General features: G+C 57.7%; 1 protein-coding gene and 1 long non-coding RNA gene across 4 annotated transcripts in view; one reads left to right on the top strand and one right to left on the bottom strand.

Annotated features, from left to right (window-relative positions):
• Nucleotides 1-4588: 4588 nt before the first annotated feature.
• On the bottom strand, nt 4589-13994 carry PTGR3 (prostaglandin reductase 3). Of its 2 annotated transcripts, XR_016512696.1 has the most exons (3): nt 12498-13736; nt 11321-11463; nt 7621-7683 (listed from the first exon to the last, which is right to left on the bottom strand). XR_016512696.1 is itself a non-coding variant. In XM_090285383.1 (2 exons), exons 1-2 carry the CDS (start codon nt 13874-13876, stop codon nt 6759-6761), a joined length of 1134 nt encoding a protein of 377 aa, XP_090141509.1. In that variant the 5' UTR covers nt 13877-13994; the 3' UTR covers nt 4589-6758. The 2 variants fall into 2 exon arrangements, 1 of the variants encoding a protein (XP_090141509.1); XM_090285383.1 differs by lacking the exon at nt 11321-11463 and having other exon boundaries at nt 4589-7683; nt 13668-13994.
• LOC150002435 (uncharacterized) overlaps nt 12719-14775 on the top strand; it is a 2309-nt gene continuing 252 nt past the window's right edge. Inside the window, exons 1-4 of one of the 2 annotated variants that reach the window (XR_016512698.1) lie at nt 12719-12954; nt 13100-13338; nt 14196-14453; nt 14699-14775. The exon at nt 14699-14775 is cut by the window's right edge and continues 252 nt beyond it. This is a non-coding gene — a long non-coding RNA (uncharacterized LOC150002435). Of the gene's footprint in view, nt 12955-13099; nt 13339-13437; nt 14454-14698 lie in introns of those variants that run through there. The other variant, XR_016512697.1, reaches the window with a different exon arrangement.

Raw genomic sequence — 14775 nt, 5'->3', positions numbered from 1 at the left:
CCCCACGGGGGCCTCCACAGGCCGCTGTGACCCGAGCCCCTCAGAGAGAACACAGAAAGGGCCAGGGAGGCAGCCGAGGCGCCTGTGAGCTGAGAATCTCCCGGAGTCGTGGCGACGACCCTGGAAGAGGGGCCTCGCTCTGCGGCCCGTCTGACCTCCGTGAGCGGCCGCCAGGTCTACAGAGGGGAACCCAGAGCGTCGGCCCTTCTGCCACCGCCGTTATTTAAAGGGCAGTGGGGGTGCAGGTCGGCCGTCTGCGGTCCCCGGGGCGTGCCTGCTGCTTCCGGGACTTCCTTCCGCCCCAGGAGCACCGTGCGGACACAGTTGCCACCCAGGCCCTCTGAGCAGCAGACAGACGTTGCGTCTCAGCTGGCCTCACAGGGGATGGCTCTTTAAACACGTGAGTCAGGGTGGTGAACGGCCACCCAGCGCCTGCTTGGGAAACTCACAGCGAGGCGTCCCAGGTGGCTCAGACATGCGGGCAAGGAAAGCGGCACTTTGCAAACTGGGACTCTTTCCCCGAACCTTGGGACTCAACGCGTGGCCCACGGACCAGCGGCACGGGCACCGCCTGGGAATGCAGGTCCCCAGGCCCCGAGGTGGCCCTGCTGAGTCAGCGCTGGGCCGCCCCGGGGGACGCTCAGGGGGACACAGCCGCGGTCTGAGAGCCGCCCAGGGCCCCGTCCCAGGGAGGAAGCGTCCTTCCCTGCGCCGGGGAAGTCCCGGCTCTAAAACGGGCACCGTCCTGACCTCCCGAATAGCGACCTGTATGTCCCGAGACCTGACGTGAGGTGTGTGTGGGAGCTGAGGCGGTAAATACTGTCCAGTCATGACGATGGTGGCGCTCGGAAAGTTCCAGCTTAGGGAGGAGTGGGTGGTGAGGGCCGGGCGCAGAGGCCGCTTCCCTCCGTCCCGTTCCACACTCCGGTGCGCCCGGGTGCAGGGCTTTCTCCGGAAGTTACTTTGAGTAAAAACCTTCAAGGAGATGATCCAATGTCCAAAGTAAACTCCGACCGCAGAGGCGGGGCCGCGCTGCCCTGCAGGCCCTGGGGAGGAACGAGGTTTTGTACAGAACGAGGCACCTTTGACGTGGCTGCTGTTCCTGGGAAGGGTTTTTCGATTCCGAAGGCGCCGTGTCTGCTGGGGAAGGATTTGTCCGTGTGAAGGGGCGGGTTTACACTTGTTATGGCGCATGAGTTCAAGGAAGACAGAAGTGATGTGGGGCGACGGGGATGCTCCATGTCGTGTGGGTCTGAAGGGCTCGTTTCTGAGCCGAATTAGGATCCGTCATGCATACGGAGCATGAGATCCTGCCACATGTGAGTGTGAAGCGTGGGGAGCAGCCACGTGGGCCCCCAACACGTCCCCTCGCCTTCCCACACTGCCCGCTGCCCACCGCGCGCCTGCCCGCCGCGGCTCTGAGTCTGGGGCACTCAGAATTCTGTTTCCGGGGAGCAAGTTCCGATTCTGGGTCGTGTGCAGGTGCGAGCCCTAGGATGGCCAAACATGATCTGTGTTCTATTGGCAACAATACGGAAGGACAGAGTCACTCTGGGGGAAAACCTGCAGCTCAGGGAAATAAGCTCTTCTGTATTCGGTTTTCATTGTCGGATGTACAAGGATACCTCGGCGGGAGGGGCTCTTCCTTGGAGCATTGGATCCGAAGAGCGGGCTTTCAGACATTATTTCCACTGAGTTGCTCCCTGCTGCCCCCACCAGAAAAAAAAGGTTGTGTGATGTTTAGATGACCCAGAATCAAGTGCTCTGGGCGCCGGACTTGTGCTGGATTAAAGGGGTCCGGTGTGGAGCCCCACTGCGTCAGAACTGTGGTCGTCTTCACTAGTTGCTAATAACTGGTCATCTTCTGATCCACAAAAACTATGACAGAGGCCTGTTGTTATTCTGACCCTTGTTTTTACCCTGATATGAGGACCTGTTTTTTTATTGCTTAGAAAGAGAGGTCGGTTGCCTTGTCATACAAACCCTGACCAGGGATTGAACCCACGGTCCCCCAGCGTATGGGACGCTGCTCCACCCAATGGAGCCACACCAGGCAGGGCTACCCCGACACTGCCCATCACGCACATTCCAGGGGACCTTGGCAGATTCTAAAGGGGACACAGCAGCGCTGGCTGTGCCCTGGGAAGACACCTGTGCTCCAGTTTCATTCGGGGCTCCAGTGGCCTCTGTGACCTCGGACAAGGCACCTGTTCTTCTTAGTCGTGGTTTTTTCCTTCACAAAATGGGTAGAACTAGGTGTCCCTACAGGACAACCGAGTCTTCCCGCTTAGGAAGGTCAGAGGACACCCCAGGCTTTTCTGCTGCTCCACCACCCAGGTGCGGGCAAAGAACCTTAAGGCGGGACCCCCGTCATTCCCTAAGCACGTACCTCCATCTCCCGCCGACCAAGACACAGTTCCCTCCGGTTGCCCCAAGACAGGGCTGAGCCGTTTCTGGGAAGGGCACGTACAAGAGTAGCGGCAATTTAGGGAACCTTCCCCAGCTCCAAGCACAGCTCTGCTCTGTGTGTTGGACGCTGCCCCCACATCGGCAGGGTGTCTTTTAATGATTGTTTCAATTTTGTGTTGGCAGAAAGACAATGTCAGACAGGGCCCTGCCAGGGAAAGGCTTCCTTTGGTGGGCGGGGGGCGGGGGAACATTGGAGTCTCCACACATATCAGGTACTCACTGTTTCCACAGGGGCACATCCGTGGTGTCACCAGGAGGAGCTAGGACGGCGCAGACCCCGGGCCACCGACTGGGGTCCCGTCTCACTAGCTGCTCCGCCAGTGCACGAGCGATCCAGAGACTCCCGCCCACGAGGGAAATACGCACCTTGTTTGGTTTTCTTTGCATATCAGAGAATTCCACGATCAAGGATTCCTGGAAGTGGAACACGCCGGTCAAGTCCTCTTTATGGATTTGGTGTAGTGCTTTTTAAAAAAATTTATTTTTGCCAACGTTCCATAGTTTGCTCGTGATGACAGTAATGAGGGGCTCATCAGACACTCCTCCTTTTATGCGATGAAGCAGCGGAAGGGTAAAGGTCTCGTGAAAGAGAATTCAAAGGTGACCGTGCCCAGCAATACTGACGATCCAGTTTCACATCCTGACTCCTGAAATACGCTAACTCTTTCATTCCGGGCCATAACTAAAAAATTAGTTACAGAAAATCTAGCTTAAAAAACTCCAACAAACCCCCAAATCAACGAATAATGTTTGCCTAGATAAATGCTGTGTCTTTAAGTATCATCAATAACAAATGATATTTAATAAAACGAGAGTGGGAAGAATAGGGAACAGTAATTACAAATCCATCAAATGAGGCCATTTGGCATCTGGGTTACGTTCATAAAACCTGTATTGGAACCCCGGGAACTCGTCCCCCACAGAGGGTTGTCTGGGAGCGGGCAGGGTTTTTTTTGTACCCTATTTTTCCTGAAAGTTGCACATTGCTCATCTGTTTTTATGGAAGTCTAAAAGATGACCTTTATTCCGTCTGTCCTTGTGGTAAACTGATCAAGAAATGTATTCTCAGGACTGAGCACCCGTGCTGGGGTGGAAGACCTTGAATGTGGTAAATTCGGACTAATTGGGAATCCCACGAAGGGGTTAAAACATTACCCACGACATGCCGGGTGGCCCTTACCAGGAGCAGGAAGCCAGAAAGCAGGTCCCCATGGCAGGCCTGGGTCTGGAATGCTGTCATCTGTCAAGGTCCCCGCACCTCGCGGTAGTGAGCGTCCAAGGCAGGCTGTGCCGTGTGGGGACGTGACACCCTCATTAGCTGAACGCCCCTCAAGTCCCTGAGCGGGGTGTTCAGGTTAACAGGAGGCAGCCCCTGGCCACCGCCCTTCCGTTAGATAAATATGGACGTGACACTCGTGGCCACTTGCGGCGCTCCGTCCTAGTCCTGGGAGCTCCGCTCAGATGAAACCCGGTAACATGTAGAACACATGACGCAAAACTTCTGTGTGGTTGCTTGGCAAACTGTTCTGATGTTTTTTTTTTTTTTAAATCCTGCCATCAGTCCACACAGAAGTCATCATCCAGGAGCTCGGAAATGACAGGGGTCGTAGTTTTTGCCCACAAAACAAACCCGAAGTCGCAAGGCGATGGCGAGGGAGAGCTGGGAACCCCGGAGTGAAGGCCCTCCCTCTGCCCAGCCCCAGACCGCCCGGCTGACGTGCAGGGAGGCCACTCTGAGACCCGAGGAATAACTCATCCGCCGGGACCACCTGGCCCCGGCCCCGTCGCTAAAACAAAGACTGCCGGCGGCCCTGAGTTACGGGCGCGCGTTCTGTGATGTGCGGTCCAGCTCAGACGGGAGGTGTGGAGAGGAACATCGGACCATTTCACCTCCCATTAGAGGCTGGTCTTGAATGATAATCCCCGAAGATGAAACTGGTGCTGACCTATGACCCTCAACTTACAAATCATTTTTCAGGATAATAATAATAAAAAAAAAAAGTTGAAACATCTTTTTGGCATTAAGTGAATGGGCGGAATCTTTCATGGCTGTTTCCTGAGATTAAATGGATGCAGCCTGCGCCACGCGGCTCTTTAGTTTGGAGACAGACACAGCACGAGGGTTTCAGATTAGATTTTATTTCAAACCTGGGTGTTTGAATTTTTTTTTTTAACATAGCCGAGTTTAGTGTATTCCTGCAAAACACAATAAACTTCTATTCTGTGGCTTAAGGGATCCATCAGTAACCACGTCGGTCTTTCATCTTTATTACCCTCCCATTAAAATGAAAGAAACCGGGACACACTCAGTTTAGAAGCAATTGAGTGGGCAACGTCCTCACCCCTCAGGTCTTGACAAAGGGGGATGTGTGTTCTTTCGCATGTCCACCTGCAGAAGACGCCCGGAGCCCCTCCGACACACATGACGCTCGATTTAATAATATTCTCTGAGGAGGGGATGGGACGGCCACGTCTTTCCGCTTCCAGCCACTTCCGGTGCCCGTGCGTGCAGGAAGCCCGTCTCCTCCCCTGTGTGCCCGGGCGTCTGACAGCCAGGCCGCGTCCCTCTCCGTCCTGCCGCAGCCGTGGGGCCTGGAAGGGACAGATTAATAACCGAGCCCCGCAGTGGCCCAGCGTCCCTCGTCCCCGCACGGTAACCCTGTGCTGTAATGACACGAGGAGCCTCGCTACCCCTCCTCATAACTCACGGCCTCGCGGTGGCAGTAGCCTCTGGTGCCATTTGTCTTGAGTGCAGTTGTGACACTCCAGTATGATCCATAATTTGGCAGCTATTTACCGTGACATTTCCCTTCAGTGCAGCCATAACATTCAGTGAAGCCGTGATTTGGTCCCCATTTACCATATAAATTGTATTGTTGAGCATGCATGCTCGCAGCTACATTAGGTACCCGAAAATGAGTAAATCTTGTGAAATAGATACTAACAGCTCTGGGCCAGTCGGGGTTCCTCTCCCCTCAGACGGCAGGCAAGGAAAATTAATCACGGTCACCGAGCTTTCCAGACCCCTTTAATTGTCTTCGTATTTATTTAGCAGGGGAGACACGGAAACCCCGGGGTTTGAAAAATAATCTGGCGGCCTCTGCCTCTGATCGGGAAGGCGCCACGGGATCCCAGGTTCCCGAGGGAGGCGGCGCCATCTCCGGCGAGCTGACAGGCGACGGACGGGGTGAGCAGCCGCAGGTGCCATTCGGAAGACAAGGCTCCGGACGCTCGTGGGTGACAGCAGGCAGCGGGGGCGGGAAGCATCGCACCCCACCAGAATCTGGCGGGACATAAAACGGGAACGTAGGAGCGGGGGCTGGCGTTCCGTCCCCGTGATCAGAGATGACACGCACCGTCCACGCCCGACTGTCTGTGATGCGGAGCCAACGTGCCGCTATTGTCCACATTTTGGTCCCAGCTCCGCACGGCGCGGAGGTCAGCCCCACCGTGGGCGCCTGTCCGGGCTGCCCCGTGTGCGCCCAGCACGGCCCGCCTTGTCCGGTACGGACCCCCCGCTGTGGGTGCAGCTCGCACCTTATAAGTTGTTCAGGTCCCCCACCCTCCCTGTCACCTGCTCTCCCAAACCTGCTTTGTGTCTGTCCGTCTTCAGCACTAATTTGCTTCCTAAGGGAGGAGGGACATTTTCGCCCCGCACCAGCACCGCCAAATACGGGACACTTCTTGAACATAGGCCTCTGTTCGCTGACTCGTTTTTTCTAGTAATCTAATAAAAATCAAAGTTAGGGGAGAAGGCCTCCAACTTTCTGTTGAGATAGTTGGCTAGTGATTTATAGGGGAAAAGGGGGCCGTTTCCTGAGACGAGGGACTCTGAAATATGGCTGAATTTTGTGATTTGTCTCATTCATTAACTACTTATTAGCCGAAGACCAAACCCTCCCAAAGCAAAGAATTTGTGAACTATTTTCTAGACCAATTTTAAAATCTCATCAAGCTGAAGACATACTGATTTGATCAGCTCTCGCATCAGGAATTAATTTAGTTCCCAGGAACAATAAAATCTGGAATGAGAGTCCATGACCAAATGTAAAGGTCTTTCCTCTGTGCCAGAGAAGAAAGTTTTAGGGGCACTTTTTCTTTCTTTTTTTGTTTTTTCAAGGAGGGGGAAGGAGGAGAAAGGAAGGAAAGAGAAGCCTACGCATTAACACCATACTTTGGTTTTAAGAAATATTATCTCCATTACTGAGTAAAAATAAACTGGTCTGAGGGGTTCTGAAGCCTCAAGCCCCCGTTTTCCTGCCCCTTCGATTTATGTGGCGGTTCTGCTTCTACAGCTTGCTGTCGACAGGGTGCGGTAACTCAACCACAACTTTCCCGGTGTTCTTCCCCATGTACATGTAATCGACAGCCCGGAACACGGACTCCAGGCCCATGAACCGGCCCCCCGCACACGGGCTGCCCAGGTCCGCCCGGCACACCAGGTCCCCACTGGTGCACATCCTCACCAAGCGGTCCATGGACGCTCTGTACTCAGAGAGGTAGTGGTTCAGAAAGAAGCCCCGGACGCTGGCGGACTTCCTCAGCAGCTTGGCCGGCAACGCCCCTGCGTTCACAGGCGGAAGGCCAGTCGGTGTCTGGTAGCCAGAGATAAAGCCGATGACTAGCAGGCGCCCCTTGACGGCCAAGGCGTCCACCGCCAAGTCGAACATGCTGCCTCCCACGGACTCGTACACCACGTCCACACCGCCGGGGTACTCCCGCTTCAGGACGGCGCCCACGTGCTCTGCGGTGTAGTTGATGGGCCGGTCGCAGCCGATGGACTTCAGAAAAGCAGCCTTCTCGTCCGAAGAGCAGGTTCCCACGACGTGGCACTTGGCCTTCTTGGCCAGCTGCACGGCAAACTGGCCCGTGCCGCCTGCTGCCGCCGTCACCAACACCGTCTGCCCTTCCTTCAGGCCTCCGAGCTCCCGGAGGCTGATGTCGGCCGTGGCGCCGCTGACAAGCAGGGCGAGGTACGTGGGCGTGGCCGTGGGCACGGGCGTGGCGATGCCGGCCGGCACCACCGTGTACTCCGCGAAAGAGCCGGGGGCCGCGTAGGCCACAGCCTGGCCCACTGTGTACCGGGCGCTCGCAGACAGGCCCAAGGCGACCACCTCGCCCACGCCTTCGAAACCCGCGTCAAAGGGGGTCTTGACGGAAGGGTCGTAGCGTCCGGCGGAGTAGTTGATGTCAGACGCATTCACACCGACAAATCTAGACGAAAACAATCAAACAGAACACACATTAAGATGTTTTCTTCTCAAGGCCTGGACAGTCCTCTTCGAAAAACCCTGCGAATTCGGTGACCGTGGAGGGCCAGCTGCTCTATACGCTCTGACAAAGCACGAAACACACACGTCCCGACGTTCAGTGGGAGACTGAACACGGATTTGCTCAGCAGGGATTTGCAAATGGAGGTCCGCCGTCATCGGTTTAGGAATAACGTCAATCACTTTACACATCAAACAGTTTATTTCACGTGTCATCTATTTCCCGCTTCTGTCTTTCACAAGGAGTAATACACAATAAAAAAACGTCAGGAAGCTTCCTTATCCAGACTTCCCTGGGGCCGAGCTGGAAATTAATTGGCCTCTTAACAAAGATGTTAAAAACAACAGTGGGATAAAATATTTTCAAAGAAGTAGACTTGTATTGATTTTGGCCACCATTTAACACTTCGGATAATAATAGTTATGACAATGATATTATTAAGGATTGCTGTAACGTGCAAGGTCGTTACTGCAGGGGTTGTTTCAAAACATTGTTCAGAGTCGCTGCAGCAAATTTTCTTCCTGATGGAATGATGTCCAGTGTGAAAATATGCCCTTTGATTAATTGAACAAAAATTGTCTCATCAGGGGAGAGAGATTTTATGCAACATTCAACATTTTACAGCCCTTTTCAGATGAAAAGGAAAGCAAATCGTCACTATATTTTTCCTCAACAAGAAGCAGAGACCTAAGTTGATTAATACCAGATGATTATTTTCACTTTGGTATCCAGAGTCGATTTAATTGCGAGGCCAGTACTTTTACCAGCTTTCCTTCATCTCGGTACATCTACCTCATAACAAAAACATCCTGATCCGTGAGGAAAAAAAGCCGTCTCCTGAGAATGTCAGGAGGTGGCTCGGACACATCACGGAGGACCCTAAAAATGTCATTTCCACCTGTAATGGAGCGAAAGGATGGTGGTCGCTGGTGGCAGGAGGAAAGCTGGTAAGTAGGTCATTTAAAAATAATTCACTTTTAATTTAACTTAATAAACCCAAACAGCACTGTGCAAGGATCCACGTCCACTCCCTGCAGGTAACACTCGGCCCTTAAGAACGCCCCCGAGGATTAGGCCCCACACAGCTGCAGCGCCGAAAGCTCTGGGCCTGGTGCAGACACACGAAGGCAGGAAACCATCTCTCTCCAGCACGCAGGCTTTCAGGAGTTCGTGCGCCCCGCGGCCTCCACACAAGACCCAGAGCCCCGCCATCAATGATACGCAATAATGAGAAGCGGCGAAAGTGGTTTTTGCTAGTTTCCCATGTGGCCTTTAATACCACATGCTTGCATTCCACTTGGGGATGGGGCTGCTTTCCCTGAAATTCACCCAGTTCTCAAGGCCTGGTCTTTGTAAAAGGGGCCAGCTTCCCAGAGCAAGGGGCTGGTCCTCCTAGAAGGCACCCAGGGCCCAGCCAGCTGCAGCGCCTCCCGCGACCCAGCCCGGGCTGTAACGCACACTCTGGGAGGCTTCCTGTGGCCCAAAGGCGGAGGGTGGGGGCTGCTTTAGGAATGGGCCTCTGGGGCCCTGACAAGGAGCCCTTTCCGAGCCCCTCTGGCGTTTCAGCCTGCGGCCCCAACTGCTGAGGCTGCCTTTCTTCTGCAGGGAGACCCCGCTTTGGACTCCGCAGGACGCCTGGGTGGCAGCCAGCCCCTCGGGTCCCCACCCCCGACCCCAGCCTAGGACCCAGGAGCAGGCAAGTGGTGGTGGAGAATGCAGCTCCGGCTCACCCCCGCCCCAGGGGTGGGTGGTCTGCCACTTCCTGGGAGAGGGGGGAGGCTCCAGGGCGCTCTCCTCGCAGCCGGGAGACTAGCCAAGGGTGTGAGCCAGCCAGCCGCCCAGGGACAGAGAGGACCTCGTGTGTGTGTGGGGGGGGGGGGGGGCAGCTGCAACCGACCAGCAGACGCTGGAGTTTGCCACGGGGGCTTTGCCTGAAACAAGCCAAACATTGCGGTTGAGCAGGGCGGACGCTGGAGCAGACAGGGCACCGCGGGCTCTCTGCGCCCGTCCTGTCTCCATCTCCCCAGGGGACCCCCGGATGGCCTGCTGGGCGCCAGAAGCCAGAAGGCAATGCTTCCCGGGCGGTCTCCCTTGGACTCGCCGGCCTCCGCTGACAGCCTGACCCTCCTGTCCATCCCCACGCGGCCTCTCCACAGCCACCACCAAAAGGCAAGATCAACGTCTCCAACTCTGGAGTGGGCTGGGACCTCCAGTGCTGGGGTGAGGGGCGGAGGGGCAGGCCCATGGCCATGGTCTCGGCTGCACCAGGCCGTGTGGGGGTCTGGTGGGCACGCCCGCCGGACAGAGGCCCCCGGCAGGCGGCCAGACTGTGACCTTGGCCTCATAGGCTCCCGCCCGCCCCCCGCCACCGGGCTCTGCCTTTTCCTAAATCGCAGGCGGTGGGTGAAGGGGTCTCAGGCTGGCGGCGGATCTGGGCTTGCGCACCTCACAACCCCGTCCATCGGCCTCCGCCGGTGCTGCCTCTGCCTTTCCGCAGACCCGGCTTGGTGCTGCGTGGTCCCCGAGGCTGCTGGGGAGCTGGCTGGATGCGCCTCCATCCTTACCTGGGCTTTGGGAAGAGCTGCCTGGGGGTCAGGAGCCCTGAGTTCCACTCCACCAGAAACAAGTTCAAAAGCATCAGCGCCAAGGGAGAGAGGTCCTGGGCTGGGTTGGGAGCTGGGGACAGGAGGGGCTCGCGAAAGGAAAAGAGGGACCCACTGGGAAGGAGGCGCCCCTTTAACTTGAAATCTGTGCTTTTAATGAGGGCAGTGTTCCCGCGACCCCAGGGCAGGAACCCCAGGGGAAAGAACAGGGCACGGTGGGCTTTCCCCCAATAGATCCTCTAGGGTCATCCCATTGAACCCCTTCATCACGTTTACTGCGAAACAGGGCAGTCTTGCGGGGTGGGGGTTGGGGGGGCCCCTTTCTCCAAACAAAACCGAAGGGGAAGACTCTGGTCGGAAGCAGGCTCCTTCAGTTCTGGGAGACAAAGTCCAAAGTCATATGAACCAGAGTTTCATTAAAAAAATTTTTTTTCAGAATAAAAAAGAAGAAAGGAAGAAAAGAAAGAAAACACCAGCCTGGAGAGCTCGCAGAAACACTGCCCCCCTCCCGTGAACAGCAAACCATTTACCCCCCCCCCCCCCCCCCGCTTTCCCTCCCAGCAAACTCTTCGCTCCATTATCTTACCCGGGAGCAGAAAATCGTTAGAAATATTTGGAAACGAAAGAACGTGTCACTGTGGTACGAAAAAAGCTAAAAATAGCGCTCCAACTGACTTCCCTGAGGGGGGGGTGTCTCCCTTTCCTTTTCTTTTCTGAGATCCGACATGGGGTGGGGTGGGGGGTCCCCGGGTGTAGGAAGCGGGAGGGTGAGAACGGGAGAAAGGAGAGTCAGCGGGGCTTCTGCGGGAGCTCAGGCGCCCCTGCCCGCCTGTCCTGAACGGGGAGCTCGGCCGTGCTCACCCCAGCCGAGCTGAGGGCACGGCCCTCCCTGGGAAGAAAGAACTTCTCTTTCCTGTTGAGATGGCATGAGACGCACGCACCGTTCAAGTGAAAGACAAAGTCAGACCCCCACACACCTTTCCAGAGAAGTAAATTTGGGCTTGATCCGTTCATTCCAGAGCAGATTTTATCATGATAAAAAGGAGAAGCTCATGCATAAAATTTTCATGCAATTAACACTGTTCTGGGGACACTTGGTCTCGAATGAAGATGAACTAACCTGCAGTGAATTATGAAGCAGAGAGAGAGAGAGAGAGAGAGAGAGAGAGAGAGAGAGAGAGAGAGAGAGAGAGAGAAAGAAAGAGAATGAATGCCACCTCTGCTGACCTCCTGGGCAGGAATCGGGGATCTTCCTACAGTGGGGGGGGGGGGGGGGGGGGAGGTGCAGATTTGCCAGCAGAGCTGGGAAGAGGGGAGGCAGAGGTTCCGCCCCCTCCCGACGGGCAGACCCTCCATTCTCCTACCGTTGCAGGCTTCAAGGTAGAAGTTAGAGGTCAAGTTGTACATATCAATATACTCACTCTTCATATTAAAGGAGTTTTCTCGGCATAGGTGGCGGGGGGGAGGGAAAGGCATCGACCTTAAAAGCAGCCCAAACTGATGAGCTCCGGACGTGAAAGCCGGCGGCCCAGAGCCCTGGGCCGGGAATCCAGGGACTCACGCCGGCGAGGCAGCGCCAGGGAAGGGGACAGCCAGGGGCGACAGTGCGCGTGAATGGAGAGGAGTCTCAGGAGGAGGGACACGCGAGGAGTTGGTGCGCACTGGTGGGGAGAGCGAGGCCAGGAGAGCCCGCTGCCGGGGCGCAGCCTCCACGCGGGGCTCTGGAGGGCGGTCCCACCTCGCAGCTGCCCGCAGTGCGCTAACCGCACACCTTCCAGCGCCTGCGAGGCTCGGTGGCCGCCTCCCAACCCCAGTCCCCGTTTCCAAAAGGGATCTTGGCCGCTCTGTGTGTCAGAAAAAGGAGACAAAAGACTATGAGACTTTTTGCCGGTTAAAGTCTGTCTGGAGGCTTTTCAGCCTGGGGGCGCCTGTTGGCTTCTAGCAAATCACTCGTGGGGCTTTTCTGCTCTGTGTGACCGCACAAAAATCCTCCTTTCTAACTTGGCAGGACCCTGTCCTGACAGCCTTGGCGTCTCACCCCATAATGAACAAGTCCTGTTTCCAGCCTTGCATGCTTGTTAAAGGACACACACCTCCCCCACCCTTTAAAGCAGCCCCCTCCAGCCTCCACTCAACCCCCCCCCCTTGGCTCACTGCATTTTTACGTTTCCAACAGGTTTCCAAAAGTTTTATATCGTGATCAGAATCCTTCAGTCTCACTCTTACTTGGAAGGCTGATACGAATCTCCACAATGGCCGGATTAAACGTTGCATCAGGCTCCTTGGGCAGAGTACACCCCGTCCTCCGTCCCTGCGGGGGGCTGAGGGTACTTCCTGGCACACAATTTACAACACGGTGACCGTCAGCACGTGCCCCTCCCTCCGGGGAATTGTGCAACCTGGAGCACGTGCCCCTCCGACGGGACCGACAGGCGGGACAGTCCTGCTCCTGCGAAGGCGCCGGAGCAGCCGGGCATACCCCGCCCGCGAGTCCGGCAGCGGGAGGACCCACCCCGAGCCACCCGCGGGCCCGGCTCCCGCAGAGCGAGATCCCTTTCCTTCCCGAGGCTTCACCGGTTACTAAAGATCAGTGAGGCGGACGCACATTAAGGTGGGGAGTGTCAGGGTGGACAAGACAGAGGTGGGGCAACGACCCCCAGGGTCCCCCAAAGTCTGCAGGCCCTGCGGGCCAATGTAGCCACGCGCCCGCCCCGGTCCAGCCGCCCAGGACGCGAGCCACACGCCTGTCGTTCCAGTCCGGGGCACAGACAACAGTCACACAGCACTGACAACACTGACGACCGCGGCGAGGTGCACACCAACACACTCAAAGTCAGGCCCCGCCACTGCGAGGGGACAGCCAACCTGGAGCAGGCAGGAAAAGCCAGCCGCGGCCCCGGCCTCCTTCCTCCGGAGCACGTTACCGAAACGTCGCGGTTTGTGTCCCGGCTGTTCCTGCTCCGCCCTCAAGATTACGGGAACGCAGGAGCCCCGGGTGCGCGTGGGTGGGCCGGGCGGGAAGCCTCCGCTTCTGGGTCCCGTCGGTTTTATTTCGGGAGCGGGAGGGGGCGGAGGGAGGGCTGGGGGAGGGGAGGGGAATCCCAAATGAAAATAACCCCCGGTTATGAGGACGTTCAGTGGCAGCGGATATTCACACCGGCAACAGTCTCATTACATTCGCCTTCGCCAGATGGCGGCGGGTTCAACTTCCCGGGATCTCGCAAAGTCAGGCTGCGCGCCCGAGCGCGCCGGGGTGTGGGGACGCAGGCGGCCGGGACAGCTCCGGGGAGGCGGGGCCGGGGCGAGGGCGCGCGCCGGGCTCACCGATTTCGGACGAGGAGGTCTCCGTCCCCCGGGAGTGGCACCGGGCAGTCCCGGTGCAGGGTGACGGCCTCGCGGAAGTTGGGGCTCAGCCGAGTCACCACCAGCTTCTGCATGGAGTGGGGGATGGCGGAGCCCTGGAAGTCCAGGAAGTGGCGGGAGTACGACATGTCCACGATGGTTCGAGCCCCGGAGGACGCCAACCGCAGCATGGCCGGCGCCTCCGCCCGCTTTCTGCGCCGCCGCAGGCCAAGGTCGCGACCGGCCCGGGCAGCTGGGCTCGGCTCGGCGCGGGCGGGCGGGCGGAGCCGGAGGGTCCGCCCATCCTCCGGCCCGCGCCCTCCCCTCGGCTCCCCCCTTTCCCCTCCAAGCCTGGCGCCCGCTCCCCCCTCCCGCGCGCAGCTCCGGGTGTCCACGCAGCCCTCGCGGTTCCCGGACGCGCCACCCCCGGGGCCCTGGCCGGGGGTCTGCCGCCGCCCCGGTAGCTGCTCCTTTAATCTTTTTGTTTTGGTTTGAATCTGCTCGGCGCAGACTGGCCGAGGAGCCTCTCCGCCCTCCCCCTTCCTCCGGGAGCCGGGGAGGCACCGGATCGCCCCACCCTCCCCACGCTCGAAACGCTGGATTCGACTCCTCTAAAGGGTGAGGGGGGCGCCGAAGGGACCCGTGCGTCCCGCGGTCGCCGCGGTCCCGAGCCGGCAGCAGCCCTGGGCATTCTCCGAGGCGCGGCGCCCGGCGGCCGGCACAGGCGCCTCCCCTTCCCGTGCGAAGCGTTCACTTCCTTGCAAGGTGGTACGAATCAACCCCGAGCACGGCCGGGGCGGCGGGGCACGGCCGGGGCCCCGGGCCGCGCAGGGAGCCCCTGCCGCCGCTGAGCGCGCACAGACACCGAACTGGGGGCGGCGGGGGGTTGCCCAGTCCACCCTGCGCCCCAGGCTCCTGGCCCCCTGTCTCCGGAACGCCTAGCCGCGCCTGAGCCTCTCAGTTTGTCCCATTCAAGTTGCACGAACTGAACCATTTTATTTATTTTGGCCTAGATCGCGTGTTTTTCCATGAATGTTTTAAGGAGCCCCTGCAAGACAGTCGCAGGTCTCCCACTGGGAGAGAACACACA

The sequence above is a fragment of the Furipterus horrens genome, unplaced genomic scaffold (assembly GCF_987537825.1).
Source record: "Furipterus horrens unplaced genomic scaffold, mFurHor1.1.pri manual_scaffold_8, whole genome shotgun sequence".
Classification (NCBI taxonomy): Eukaryota; Metazoa; Chordata; class Mammalia; order Chiroptera; family Furipteridae; genus Furipterus; species Furipterus horrens.
Note: the sequence above shows the minus strand (reverse complement) of the source record. Positions and strands in the feature narration are given on the sequence as shown.